This window comes from Anomalospiza imberbis, chromosome 22 (genome assembly GCF_031753505.1).
Source record: "Anomalospiza imberbis isolate Cuckoo-Finch-1a 21T00152 chromosome 22, ASM3175350v1, whole genome shotgun sequence".
Lineage (NCBI taxonomy): Eukaryota > Metazoa > Chordata > Aves > Passeriformes > Viduidae > Anomalospiza > Anomalospiza imberbis.
The window spans coordinates 5,989,911-6,003,418 of NC_089702.1; the positions used below are offsets into that span (position 1 = coordinate 5,989,911).

A 13,508-nucleotide genomic window follows, 5' to 3' on the forward strand; every position below is an offset into this window, starting at 1 on the left:
TCTCCTCCCTATTTTTTTTTCTTCTTTTTGCCCTTTTTTGGTATTTTTCCCTTTTTTTCTTTTCCTTATTTTCTTTTCCTTTTTTTTTCATTTCTTTTTCTTTTTCTTTTTCTTTTTCTTTTTCTTTTTCTTTTTCTTTTTCTTTTTTTTTTTTCTTTTTCTTTTTCTTTTTCTTTTTCTTTTTCTTTTCATTATTTTCTTTTTCTCCTTTTTTTCATTTTTTTCTTTTTCCCTTTTTTTTGTTGCCTTTTAACAAAGAATTCGGCCGAAAAAAAATTAAAAAAGACACAAAGTGAATAAAGACGATGTGCGAGTAAAAAAAAAAAAGGTGGGGGGGAAAAGAAGAATACAACTCCCTCATAACTCTCTTTTTCCACCGCTTTTCTCCACCGCTGTTACTGTGGACGCCAGCTAATAAATACAATTAATTAGCAATTAATTAATAAGCTGCAGGATGAATTGTGGCCGAGGCGATGACTTGGAGCAAGCCGCCTAGAAGGAACATTTTTCACGCTTTATTAAAAATATTCCTCCACACACCCATCCCAGAGGAATCCACATTTGGGAAGGCGCAGCGACCTCTTCAACCAACCCAAAAAACCATCGAAAAATCCATTTAAACCGCGGAAACAAAGCGGAGGCGCCCGCGCTGCCGCCACCTCGGAACCTCGGTGATTTGGGGTTTTGATTTGGGGTTTTTATTCATTTGGGGTTTTTATTTGGGGTTTTTCCAGGGGGGAAAAGCGGCGTGGGGGGGTCCCCATTGTGTCTGCGGGGTTTGGGGAGGGGGCGCGGGGGAAATTTGGGCTTTGGGGACACCCGATGGAGCCGGGGGCGTTCCCGGGGGTGTCCCCGGAGGGAATGCGGGACCCCCCCCGAGCCCCCCGAGCTTTGTCCGCTCGGAGTTGATTTACACCGATTCCTCCCCCCACCAAAAAAAAAAAAAGCGATTATTTGGGAGGCGGAGGTGGGTGCGGGGCCGGCCCGGGCGATGAGAGATGTTTGACTTCTTGATTTTTTTCTCTTTTTTTTTCCTCGCCGGGGAGGGGGCAGACGAGGAGCCGAGCCCCGGAGCAGGAATTGGGTGTTCGGGAGATGTTGCCAAGCCTCGACCGGAGTGTTTGAAAGCGAGATCGGCTTTTTTGTTTTGTTTTTTTTTTTTTTTTCCCTCTTTTCCTTGTTTTTTTTTTTTTTTTTTTTTTTTTTTTTTTTCACCTCCCCTCCCCCTCTGGCTCCTCTCCGGAGGGATGTGTGTGATCAGCGAGTGGAAACACAAATGTCCCGATTTTCCTGATTTTCCCTGACCCTCTTTCAAAGGGACAAAGTAAAAAAAAAAAAAAAAAAAAAAAAAAAAAAAGAACCAAAAAAAAACCAGCCACAAAAACCAAAAAACAACTCGCAAAAATGTTCCTGACCTGCGAGGGCACCTTGGGGATCGTTCCGACCACCATGGACTACAACGTGCAAGCCCGGCCGGGCCATTTCCACGCTGGCTACCAGCAGATCGAAGGGATCAACTTGGGCTACTTACAGATCAACGGCACCCAGATGTTCGCGCTGGCCCAGGTGCTCAGCGACCTGTTCAAGGACATCCCCAGGACCACCATCAGCAAGAAGATGGAAACCTTAAAGATCAAGAGCCGCCGCTGCGACCTGGCCGAGCTGCGGACCCTCAAGGCCATCAACTCGGTGCCCACGCGCGCCGTGAAGTGCTCGCTCATCTCCAAGGCGGACCTGGAGGCTCTCTGCACCTCCTGCAAGAGCCTCCGCCGGAGGAAGAGGAGGAGGAAGAGCAGGAGAAGGGAGCAGCTGCTGCTGCCGGGCCCCGGGGAGTTCTTCCCCTGCCCGCGGCCCCCGCCCTGCAGAGCGGGCGGTTGCTGCGCTCCCCCCGGGCGCGCCGTGCCGCCCCCCGGCCCGCCGCAGCTCCAGCCCGCCCGGGGGGGGCTCTTTGCGGGTGTCCTGGCCGGCTCCCCCCGGCACCTGGCGCTGCTGCACCCCGCGGCCGCGCAGCCCTGCGCGCTCCCGGCCGCGCTCGGCGCCGCGGGCCGGCACCGGCGGGGCCCGTGCTGGCCCAGGGGGCTCGTCCCGCCCGGAGCGGGGCCCGCGGCCGCCAGGAAGGGCCGGTGCTGCGGCTTCCCCGCCTCCAAGCGCCAGGGAACGTCCGCCGGCTACTCCAGCGACTCGGACTCCAGCCTGGACCTCGCCGCGTCCAGCCCCGCCACCTCCAGCGACTCCAGCGAGGAGGAGGAGGAGGAAGAGGAGGAAGAGGAGGAGGAGGAGGAAGGGGACAGCTCGTGCAGCAGCGAGGAGGGCAGCTCCTCGGAGTCGGAGAGCAGCTCGCTGTGCAGCGGGGACTCGGTGCAGAGCACGCGGTACCGGCAGGCGGCCCTGCCCCGCTTCCAGCCCCCCCGGGAGCCGCTCGGGGAGGAGCGGCCGGCGGAGCCCCCCCCGAGCAAAGCGCTGCGCCCCGACCCCGAGCTCCTCTTCCTCTCGCAGCAGCTCTGGGCCCGCACCCTGCGAGCGTCAACTTTGGAAAGTTTGAGCGCGGCCGCAGCGCCGGGGGCTCAGCCGGGGCTGTACGCGAGGCACGAGGCCTCCCCTGCCTCCTCTTCCTCCTCCTCCTCCTCCTCCTCCTCCTCCTCCTCGCCCCCTCCCTCTCCGAGCCGCAGCACCCCCGGGGGGGCCCCGCCACAAAAAGCGCGCGGCTTTGGGGACGCCGGAGGGAAGGATTTGCACAAAGATGCCTCGAACAAAAGCTCCTCGTTAGAGCGGCCCCGCGGAGCCTCCCCGGGGCCGGCCCCTTCCCCCGAGCCGGCCCCGGAGCTGCGGGCGAGCCCCGCTGCCCTCGGCGAGCCCAGACCGGAGCATTTCGACCGCTTGATCCGCCAGTCCAAGCTGTGGTGCTACGCCAAGGGATTCAACGTGGACGGGAAAGGTTTGCGGCACGGCCGGGGCAGCCCGGAGCCCTGGAGGGGAGCAGAGCTGCGGTTCCAGCCCGGCGGAGCCGGGACCGAGAGCCCCGCGGCGCTGCGAGGTCGCCAGGATGGCAACGCCAAACGGCGGCGCCTCGCCAGGGTCACCGAGAGGCAGCGCGGCTCCTCCAAAGCCAGGCCGCCAAAAACTCCCAGGAGGAATCCCAGAAAGGGAAACGCTCCCTGCAAAGCCAGCCCGCCTCGGAATTCCTTCAGCCTGATGGGCAACTTCCCCTGCACGCCCTCGCTGGTGGTGGGCGAGGACGGGGATTTGTGCCCGGCGTCGTCACTGGGTGGCAAAAACTCCTGGGCGCTGTCCAAGACGCACCCGCTGTGGCGGTGGCACCTGGGGGGCAGCGCCATCCCCGTGCCCCCCAGCCTCAAATTCCGCGGAGGGTCCCTGGAGGGTCCCTGAGCAGCGCAGGAGCAATTCCAGGATCGCGGGAGGTGCCGGGGATGGGGAGCGGGGTCACCCCAGCCCCGCGTGGGGAAGGGGCTGCCCGCAGGAGCCGCGCGGGGTTTTGGGGCCTATTTGGGGCTGATTTTGACCCAATTTGGGATTGATATGGAGCCGATTTGGGGCTGATTCGGGTCTGATCCAGGTCCGATTTGGGGCTGGTTTGGAGCTGATTCGGGGCCGATTCGGGGCTGACTGGGGGCCGATTTGGGTCCGACTTGGGTCTGATTTGGGACCACTTTGGGGCCGATTTTGGCCCCATTTGGGGGAGATTTGGGCCCGATTTGGGGTGATTTTGGCCTGATTTGGGGCCGATTTGGGGCCGCGTGTGCTCAGCGATATTGTGTTTGGGAGGAGTTTTAGGGGTGGTTAAAACCCAAATAATTCCCCAAAAACTCCGCGCGCCGCTGGAAACGAGGGGAGTGATTCCCAGGAAAGGGATTTAGGCGTAAAGCAGCTACTGGGAGAACTGGGAATGAGCTGGGAAAACTGGGAATGAGCTGGGAATGAACTGGGAAAACTGGGAATAAGATGGAAAGGAGCTCCCGACCCTACTCCAAAAAAAAAAAAAAAAAAACAAACAAAAAAAAACCACAAAAAAACCAAAAACAAAAAACCCCAAAAAAGACCAACCCACAAAAAAAAAACCCCCAGACCTGATTTCTCCTTTTTCCTCCATAAAAATTGGATTAAATCAATAAAAGTCTCACGCAGGAAAGGGAAAAATCCAGTTCCTTTCCGAGCCGAGTGGATCCCTGGGAAAATCTGGAAAATCCAGAAAATCCCGCTTATCCAGTGGTGTTTTCCTGGTGTAGGGACAGGGAGAAAATGCCAATTTAAAAAAAAAATCGGGAATTTTGGGAGGTCGGGAGAAAGCGGGAGGAGTGGTGAGGAAGTGACTTGAAGCTGCTCCATGGAAATTTGAAAAATATTTTAAAAAGTGGTGGAAAAGGGGAACAAATGAGGAATTTGTGGGATAATCATCCATGAAAAAGTTATGGATCCGGGAAAAAATCCGGGAAAATCGGGAATGGAAGGATTTGATCACGGCTGGAATTTCCCTTCCTCCCCTGCTTGAACTTTTCCAAAGCTTTGGAAATTCCCGATGGGATTTCCATCCCATCAAAGCCCCCAAATCTCTGCTTTGAAAACTTAAAAAAAAACCAAACCAAAAAAACAACAAAAAAATCAAAGCTAATTTGGGTTTTTTGGGGTTGTTTTGCATCTCTTTTTTTTTTTTTTTTTTTTTTTCCCAAGAGAAAAAATTCCTGGGGATCCCGCATGGAAAATTCTTATTTTTTCCTCCAAAATTTAGGCCTGAAAACAAAAGAAAAAAAATTCAAAAATAAAAATGGTTGCGAGGGAAAAGGGAAGGACTGAAAGGAAAATCTTCACACGCGGCCTGCTGGATTTATATCAATTTTTAATTCCATTTTTTTATTCCATCAGCGCCTTAAAAAATAAGGAAAAAAGTGGAAAATGATGGGAAAAAGGCATTTTAAAGGCCGGGAATTATTTGGGATGTGCTGGGCGCACTTTCCTCTGGAAGTGGCAAATTGGTGCTAAAAGCGGTGTTTGTTTAATTTGGGTTTTTAGCGGGTTTTTTTGGGTTAAATCCCTTTTTATTTTGTTGTTTATTTCGCCCCCTCCCACTGAGCAGAGCAGTGGGAAATTCCCTCGGCAAAATATTGGGATTTTCGAGCAGTTATTCCCAAAAAAATCCCCCCCAAACAACCCCAAAACGCGGTGAGAAAAGTGGATTTTAGGGGAGGTTTTCCATGGAATTCCCATGGAATTCCAGGTGGGGTTAAAACTGAATTTTGTATTAAAAAAAAAAAAAAAAAAAAAAAAAAAAAAAGGAATTTTAAATAATTTTCAGGTGGGGTTGGAAAAAAAAAATCCCGGGATGTGCGCTGGGGATGAATATTTATATTTATATTTATAATCCTATCTAAAAATCATATAAATGTATTAAAATAGTATAAATATATTTTAAAATCCTATATGAGTATAAATATAAATATATAAATATAAATATTTTAATCCTGCAACCTCCAGACGCTGCAGCTCCCCCCAAAAAAAAACTCAGGAATATTTTTCCAAGGGATAAAATCACCTCGGGAATTGTGGGGGGAGTGGCCCAGATTTTTATCCCGGTGTAAATACAGTTAAAAATTCGCTTTTTCTATTAAAAAAAAATCACATTTTAGGCAGAGATTTTGTTCATTTCTCTGCTTGTGCGTGGGGTTGGGATGTAAATAATTGTGAATATTTGTAAATATTTGTAAATTTCCTGTAAATCTCAATAAATTCTCTGTAAATATTCTGTAAATGTTGAGGGATAGGGAAAAAAATTCAAAACACCTCAAAATTTTCATTAAAAAGGCACCTGGCGTGGCAGAACTGCCCCCAAAAAATGATTAAAATAGGAATTATCATCCTAATGTTAATTATGATAATTATCACTTTGGTTTTGAGGTGGTTGAGGGAGTTTAAGTGACCAAAGAATTAAAAAAAAATCAACTTTAAATAAGAAATAGAGTGAGAGGTGTGGAGCTGCAGTGGAAATAAATGGAATAAAAGAAATATAAATTTAAAAATAAAAGAAAATACAAAATGTTGGGCTGGATTCGCTTGGTTTGGGGTGAAAATCAGCAAATCTGGGGTGGTTTGAGGGGTAAAATTTCACTTCCAGGAGAGCTAAAGGGAGGGAGATTCCCTTAAAGGGGGTGAAAGGAGCAAAAAATTGGAATTTTTTTGGTCACAAATTTCATTCTTGTGTTCATTTTTGTTTGGGGTCAGAGGAAAGCAAAAGAAAAATGGGAAAAATAATGGAAAATCCCAAACTTCCTCCTCTGGAGTGGAAATTCCCATTCCTTTTGGGGAAAAAAATCTCATTCCTTTGGATTACAAATTCCCATTTCTTTGAAGTCAAAATTCCTGCTCCTTTGGTTTAAAATTCCCATTTTTGTGTTGAAATATCTCATTTCTTTGAGTTAAAAATTCACATTTCTTTGAGTTAAAAGTTCCAATTTCTTCAAATTAAATATTCCCACTCCTTTGAATTAAAAATTCCCATTTCCTTGAGTTAAAAATTCCCATTTCTCTGTATTAAAATTTCCCATTTTTTTGAATTAAAAATTCCCATTTCACTAGTTTCAACATTTCCATTCTTTTCATTCTTTTTGAATTGAAAATTCCCATTTCCTTGAGTTAAAAATTCCCATTTCTCTGGATTAAAAATTCCCTTTTTTTTTAAATTACAAATTCCCTTTTTATTTTTTTTTTTTTTTTTTTTTGAGAGAGAGAGAGAGAGAATTCCCAGCTCCAGGCAGTGATGCAGGGAGGGATCGGGATGAGCTGCGGGAATGGGAATCCGGGATGAGCTGGGGAATGATGATCCCAAAGGGATGAGCTGTGGGAATGGGAATCCGGGATGAGCTGTGGGAATGATGATCCCAAAGGGATGAGCTGCAGGGAATGGGAATCCGGGATGAGCTGGGCAATGATGATCCCAAAGGGATGAGCTGTGGGAATGGGAATCCGGGATGAGCTGGGGAATGATGATCCCAAAGGGATGAGCTGCAGGGAATGGGAATCCGGGATGAGCTGGGGAATGATGATCCCAAAGGGATGAGCTGCAGGGAATGGGAATCCGGGATGAGCTGGGCAATGATGATCCCAAAGGGATGAGCTGCAGGGAATGGGAATCCGGGATGAGCTGGGCAATGATGATCCCAAAGGGATGAGCTGTGGGAATGGGAATCTGGGATGAGCTGCAGGGAATGGGAATCCGGGATGAACTGGGCAATGATGATCCCAAAGGGATGAGCTGTGGGAATGGGAATCTGGGATGAGCTGTGGGAATGATGATCCCAAAGGGATGAGCTGTGGGAATGGGAATCTGGGATGAGCTGTGGGAATGATGATCCCAAAGGGATGAGCTGCAGGGAATGGGAATCCGGGATGAGCTGGGCAATGATGATCCCAAAGGGATGAGCTGTGGGAATGGGAATCCGGGATGAATTGTAAGGAATGATGATCCCAAAGGGATGAGCTGTGGGAATGGGAATCCGGGATGAGCTGGGCAATGATGATCCCAAAGGGATGAGCTGCAGGGAATGGGAATCCGGGATGAGCTGGGCAATGATGATCCCAAAGGGATGAGCTGCAGGGAATGGGAATCTGGGATGAATTGTAAGGAATGATGATCCCAAAGGGATGAGCTGTGGGAATGGGAATCCGGGATGAGCTGGGCAATGATGATCCCAAAGGGATGAGCTGCAGGGAATGGGAATCTGGGATGAATTGTAAGGAATGATGATCCCAAAGGGATGAGCTGCAGGGAATGGGAATCTGGGATGAATTGTAAGGAATGATGATCCCAAAGGGATGAGCTGTGGGAATGGGAATCTGGGATGAATTGTAAGGAATGATGATCCCAAAGGGATGAGCTGTGGGAATGGGAATCTGGGATGAACTGGGCAATGATGATCCCAGAGGGATGAGCTGCAGGGAATGGGAATCTGGGATGAGCTGTGGGAATGGGAATCTGGGATGAGCTGGGCAATGATGATCCCAAAGGGATGAGCTGTAGGATCGGGATCCCATTGGGATGAGCTGCAGGAACAGCTGGGTTTCCTGGGGTTATTCCCAGTTCTGGGAGATTCCTCCCTTCCCCTGCAGCCCCCGGGGACCGGAGGACACCGGGGCACACTCGCCCGGGGACCGGGGACACTGTCCCGGTGCCCCGGGGCCAGCGGGCTGTGCGGACCGGCAGGGACACAGGCCCAGCTCTGCAGGGCTCCCTCCCACCGCCATCCCGGCCGCGATTTTGGGGGAAAAAAGAGCATTTTTAAGATTCTCCCAGCAGAGGTCCCCGGCTGCCCGCCCAGCGGTGCTGCCCGGATCCCGGGGCATCCGCTCGGGCCCCGGCTCGGGGTATCCCATCCCTCCGGCCCCTGGGGCTGGAACGGAATTCCCGGGGGAATTTCTAATTCCCGATAAATTAGAATTTATTCCCGAGAAATTAGACTTTATCCTATGAATTTATTCCCGAGAAATTAGAATTTATCCTATAAATTTATTCCTGATAAATTAGAATTTATCCTATGAATTTATTCCCAATACATTAGAATTTATCCTGTGGATTTATTCCCCAAAAAAAGAGGAATGTGGCCGGGAAATCACTCCTGGGTTTGGTTCGAGGTCCAAGGCAAGGTGAGTGTCCCAGGATATCCCAAAGATGCCATGATGCAGAGTTCGGGATCTGCAGGTGCAATCCCATAAATAAGTATTCCCAATATTTAGGATCACTTCTCTTCACTCACTCCCTGCAGATGCAATCCCATCAATAAATATTCCCAGTATTCCAGGATAATTTCTCTCTGCTCCCTTCCTTCAGGCACAATCCCATAAATCAATATGGGATATAATAATGGGGAATAAATATATTTGGAATATAGAAATATATTTGGAATATATATATTGGGATATATAATTGGGTATAAATATTCCCAGTATCTCAGGATCACTTCACTCATTCCTTGCAGGTGCAATCCCATAAATTAAATAAATATTCCCAATATTACAGGATTATTCCTCTTCCCTCCTTTCATACAGGCGCAATCCCAAACAGAAATATTCCCAATATTTAGGATCACTTCTCTTCACTCATTCCCTGCAGATGCAATCCCATAAATAAATATTCCCAATGTTTCAGGATAATTTCTCTTTACTCCTTTCCTTCAGGCACAATCCCATAAATAAATATTCCCAGTATTTCAGGATTATTTCTCTCTACTCCTTTCCTACAACGCCATAAATAAACATTCCCTGTCCCGGGATTCAGGGATTCACCACTTCGCATCCTTTATTTGGGAAGGAAATGAGATAAACAAATTTATTTATTTTAAATTTTGATGAACACACCAGAGGCGACTGAAGTGACAGAACCCCACAAGGGAAAACGTGCCCACCCCAACCCCACAAGTCGGCGGCAGAAAAGGAGAAAATGCCCCCAAAAAAACCCCAAATCCGTCCCGGCAGAGCAAACCCTTCACAAATCCCTTTAAGCCGAGCCTTGGTGCTGCAAATCTCGGTTTCAGTTTCGGGTGCCGTCGCTATTTTGGTGTCGCCGCTGCCTCCGAGGCAGGGCGGGGCAGAGCAGGGGACAGCGGGGAGGGTTTGTCTAAATTAGGAAATCACCCCAAAAATCTGCTGCTGTTGGCAGAGCAGAGCTGCGGAACTGCTCCACGCCCTGCTCGCGTGCCATGGTTTTAATTTATCCACGGATTTAATTAATGTGGAGCTTAATTAAAGCTGGTTTTAGTGCCCCTGGGGAATCCTCAGACCAATCCCAAACTCCTTCACACCCCAAAATTTCCCATTCCTGGGGCTCGCAAAGCCCCAAAAAAATATTTCAGCCTCGGGACGGATGTGAATCAGGGCTGAGCTGATTGGTGCCACTCATTAATTACTCATTAATTACTCATTAATTAGTTCTGATTCATGCTGGAGAGGTGCCAGTGACTTTTCCACATTACTTTTTGGGGGGAAAGCTCAACGATGTCAGAATTTGGCCGATTTTTGTCTGCCAAGGGCCTAGTCGTGATTGATTAATTAATTAATTAATCAATTAATCACTCAGCAGTGATTAATTGCCGGGTCACAGCCCCAGAATTCCTGATGAGCAACTGGTGGGAGGGGGGTGGGGGGGGGAATTCCAACTCATCTCGATCCTGTCCTTCCCTGTCCCCTCCTGTCCCTCCCCATCTCCTCCTGTCCCCTCTGTCCCCTCCTGTTCCCCCCATCCTCCCCTGTCCCTCCCTGTCCCTCCGTGTCCCCCCTGTACCCTCTGTCCCCTCTTGTCCCCGTCTGTCCCCTCCTGTCCCCTCTCCCCTGTGCCTCAGGGCTTTGGGCGGGCTCCCAGTGCATTGGGAATTTGGTGGATCTGAGGAACTGAAGGATCCTGGGATGGTTTGGGTGGGAAGGGACCTGAAATCCCCTCCAGTGCCACCCCCGCCGTGGCAGGGCCACCTCCCCCTGTCCCAGGGTGGCCTAAGCCCTGTCCCCTGGCCTGGGACACTTCCAGGGATGGAGCAGCCCCAGCTACTCTGGGGATTCCATCCCAGGCAGGAATTCTTGCCCAAAATCCCGTCCATCCCTGCCCCGTGGCAGGGACAGCCACGAGTGACCTGTCCCCCCATCCTTGTCCCCTTGTCCCACTGTCCTTGTCCCCCTGTCCCTCCGTCCTTTTCCCCAGGCCCTCTCCAGCTCTCCTGCAGCTCCTTGAGGCCCTGGAAGGGCTCTGAGGTGTCCCTGGAGCTTCTCCTTGCCAGGTTGGAGAATCCCAAATGTCCAGCGTGTCCTGAGGGATGGATGGATGGAGGGATGGATGATTGATGGATGGATGGAGGGATGGAATCCATGGAATCCATGGATGGATGGAGGAAGGGGTGGATGGAGGAATGGAGGAAGGGAGGGAAGGATGGAGGGACGGGGGGCCATCCTGATGTGCCCCGGGAGGTTCCCCTGTGTCCCTCCACTGTCCGGGGCCGCTCCCCCGCTCCCCTGTCCCATCTCCCCCCTCCCTCCTCTCCCCTCCCCTGTCCCGCCCTCCCCCTCTCCCCTCCCGCTCTCCCCGCTCCCCCCCCGTTTCCTGCGCCCCCGCGGCCCCGGGCCGGATGCGGCTCCGAGCCCGAGGGGCCGCGGGCGCTTCCTGCCCGCGCTGGGGGCGCGCCCCGCGCCGCCGCCCCGGGCCCGGCCCGCGCACACCGGGCACCGGGAACCGGGCAGCGGGGACTGGGGACTGGCGACAGGGCACCGGGCAGCGGGGACTGGGGACAGGGCACAGGGCACAGGGCAGTGGCGACTGGGCAGCGGGCAGCGGGCACTGGGCACCAGGCACGGGGCAGCGGGGACTGGGGACAGGGCACCAGGAACTGGGCAGGAGGCAGCAGACATTGGGTCCTGGGCATTGGCCACTGGTCATAGAGCACTGGGCACTGGGCACTGGGCATTGGGCATTGGTCACTGGGCATTGGGCATTGGTCACTGGGCATTGGGCACTGGGCACTGGGCGCTGGGCACTGGGCATTGGGCATTGGTCACTGGGCTTTGGGCACTGGGCACTGGGCATTGGGCATTGGTCACTGGGCATTGGGCACTGGGCACTGGGCGCTGGGCACTGGGCATTGGGCATTGGGCATTGGGCACTGGGCATTGGTCACTGGGCACTGGGCACTGGGCACTGGGCATTGGGCACTGGGCACTGGGCGCTGGGCACTGGGCACTGGGCACTGAGCGCTGGGCACTGGGCGCTGGGCACTGGTCGCTGGGCGCTGGGGACTGGGCACTGGCCACTGGGCATTGGGCATTGGGCACTGGCCACTGGGCATTGGGCACTGGGCACTGGCCACTGGCCACTGGGCACTGGGCACTGGTTGCTGGGTACTGGGCACTGGGCATTGGGCACTGGCCACTGGCCACTGGCCACTGGGCACTGGGCATTGGGCACTGGGCACTGGGCACTGGGCACTGGTTGCTGGGTACTGGGTACTGGGCACTGGGCACTGGGCATTGGGCACTGGGCACTGGGCATTGGGCACTGGGCATTGGGCACTGGGCACTGGGCACTGGGCATTGGGCAATGGTTGCTGGGTACTGGGCACTGGGCACTGGGTACTGGGCATTGGGCACTGGGCACTGGGCACTGGGCACTGGGCGCTGGGCATTGGGCACTGGGCACTGGGCACTGGGCACTGGGCATTGTTCACTGAGCATTGGGCATTGGGCACCGGGTACCAAGGACTGGGTGCTGGGCTCTGTTTTAATCATTTAAAGACTAAAAAATGCAAATAAAATAATCAAATTTTAAATTATTAACTCTTTTAAGTAATAAACTTGCAAATAAAATCATTAAATATTTAATTAATTGATAATTAAAATAATAAAAATACAAATAAAATCATAAAATATTTAATTATTTATTCATTTAAAGAATAAAAAAACTAAGTCATTAAATCTTTCATTATTGAATACTTTAAGTAACAAAATATATAAATAAAAAAATTAAACGATTATTTAATAATTTACTGAATAAAAATTACAAATAAAATAAATAATTAGCAAATCATTTAAATAATAAAATATTAATTAAATAATTGGAATTTAATGGAATTTAAATGGGATCAAATGGAATTTAAATGGAATTTATTGGAATTTAAGTGAAATTTAATGAAATTTAATGGAATTTAAATGGAATTTTATGTAATTTATTGGAATTTAAATTTTAATTAAAGCTGCTCTGTGCCCTGATCCCATCCAGGGATTTCCAGGGATTGGGATAAAGGAAAAATCGTGGATGGAACATTTCTGGGGAGCTCAAAAAGGGTCAAAAATCAGAATTTTTGGGGTTTGGGTTAAAGGAAATCCCAGGATGGGCCTGGCTGAGATTCCAAAGGGTTTTGGGATGAGGGAAACTGAGGAAAAGGAGAATTCTGATTTTGGTATTGGGGTTATTTAATGGGAAATTGTAAAATGATGGAATATTCAGAGTGAGAGTGGTGGGAAATCCCAAAAATCCCAAAAATCCTCAGGATTTGGGGCTGATTTGGGATTGGAGTGTTTGGGGTGGAATGTTGTGCCGGGAATCCATCCCAAAACTTTCCATGAGTGCAAGGAGGGGGGGACGACAAAATAAACCCCCCCCCAAAAAAATCCCAATATTTGGGATATTTTCACTAAATTCCTGCAGGTGCAATCCCATAAATAAAAATTCCGAAAAATATTTCACGATCACTTCTCTTCACTGGTTTCCTACAGGTGCAATCCCATAACTGTTTCAAATATTTCAGGATAATTTCACTCGTTCCTTGCAGGTGTAATCCCATAAATAAATATTCCAAATATTTCACGATTATTCCTCTTCCCTCCTTTCATACAGGTGCGATCCCAAAGAGAAATATTCCCAATATTTCAGGATTTTACTTCTTTGCTTATTTCCTACAGGTGCAATCTCATAAATAAATGTTCCCGATATTCCAGGATAATTCCCCTTCACTCATTCCCCGCAGAGG

At 50.1% G+C, this 13,508-nt stretch overlaps 1 protein-coding gene across 2 annotated transcripts; it reads left to right on the forward strand.

Moving 5' to 3' along the window:
* Positions 1–299: 299 nt before the first annotated feature.
* Positions 300–3,473, forward strand: EPOP (elongin BC and polycomb repressive complex 2 associated protein). 2 transcript variants are annotated; one of them, XM_068211890.1, is made up of 2 exons: positions 300–671; positions 1,047–3,473. In XM_068211890.1, the coding sequence occupies exon 2, from the start codon at positions 1,405–1,407 to the stop codon at positions 3,385–3,387; it is 1,983 nt and encodes a 660-aa protein (XP_068067991.1). In that variant the 5' UTR covers positions 300–671; positions 1,047–1,404; the 3' UTR covers positions 3,388–3,473. The 2 variants fall into 2 exon arrangements, with proteins under 2 accessions (XP_068067991.1, XP_068067992.1); XM_068211891.1 differs by having other exon boundaries at positions 1,054–3,473.
* The last annotated feature ends 10,035 nt before the right edge of the window (positions 3,474–13,508 follow it).

Coding starts and splice junctions, on each gene's coding strand:
- EPOP (XM_068211890.1), top strand. CDS start 1,405: ATGTTCCTGACCTGCGAGGGCACCTTGGGGATCGTTCCGACCACCATG.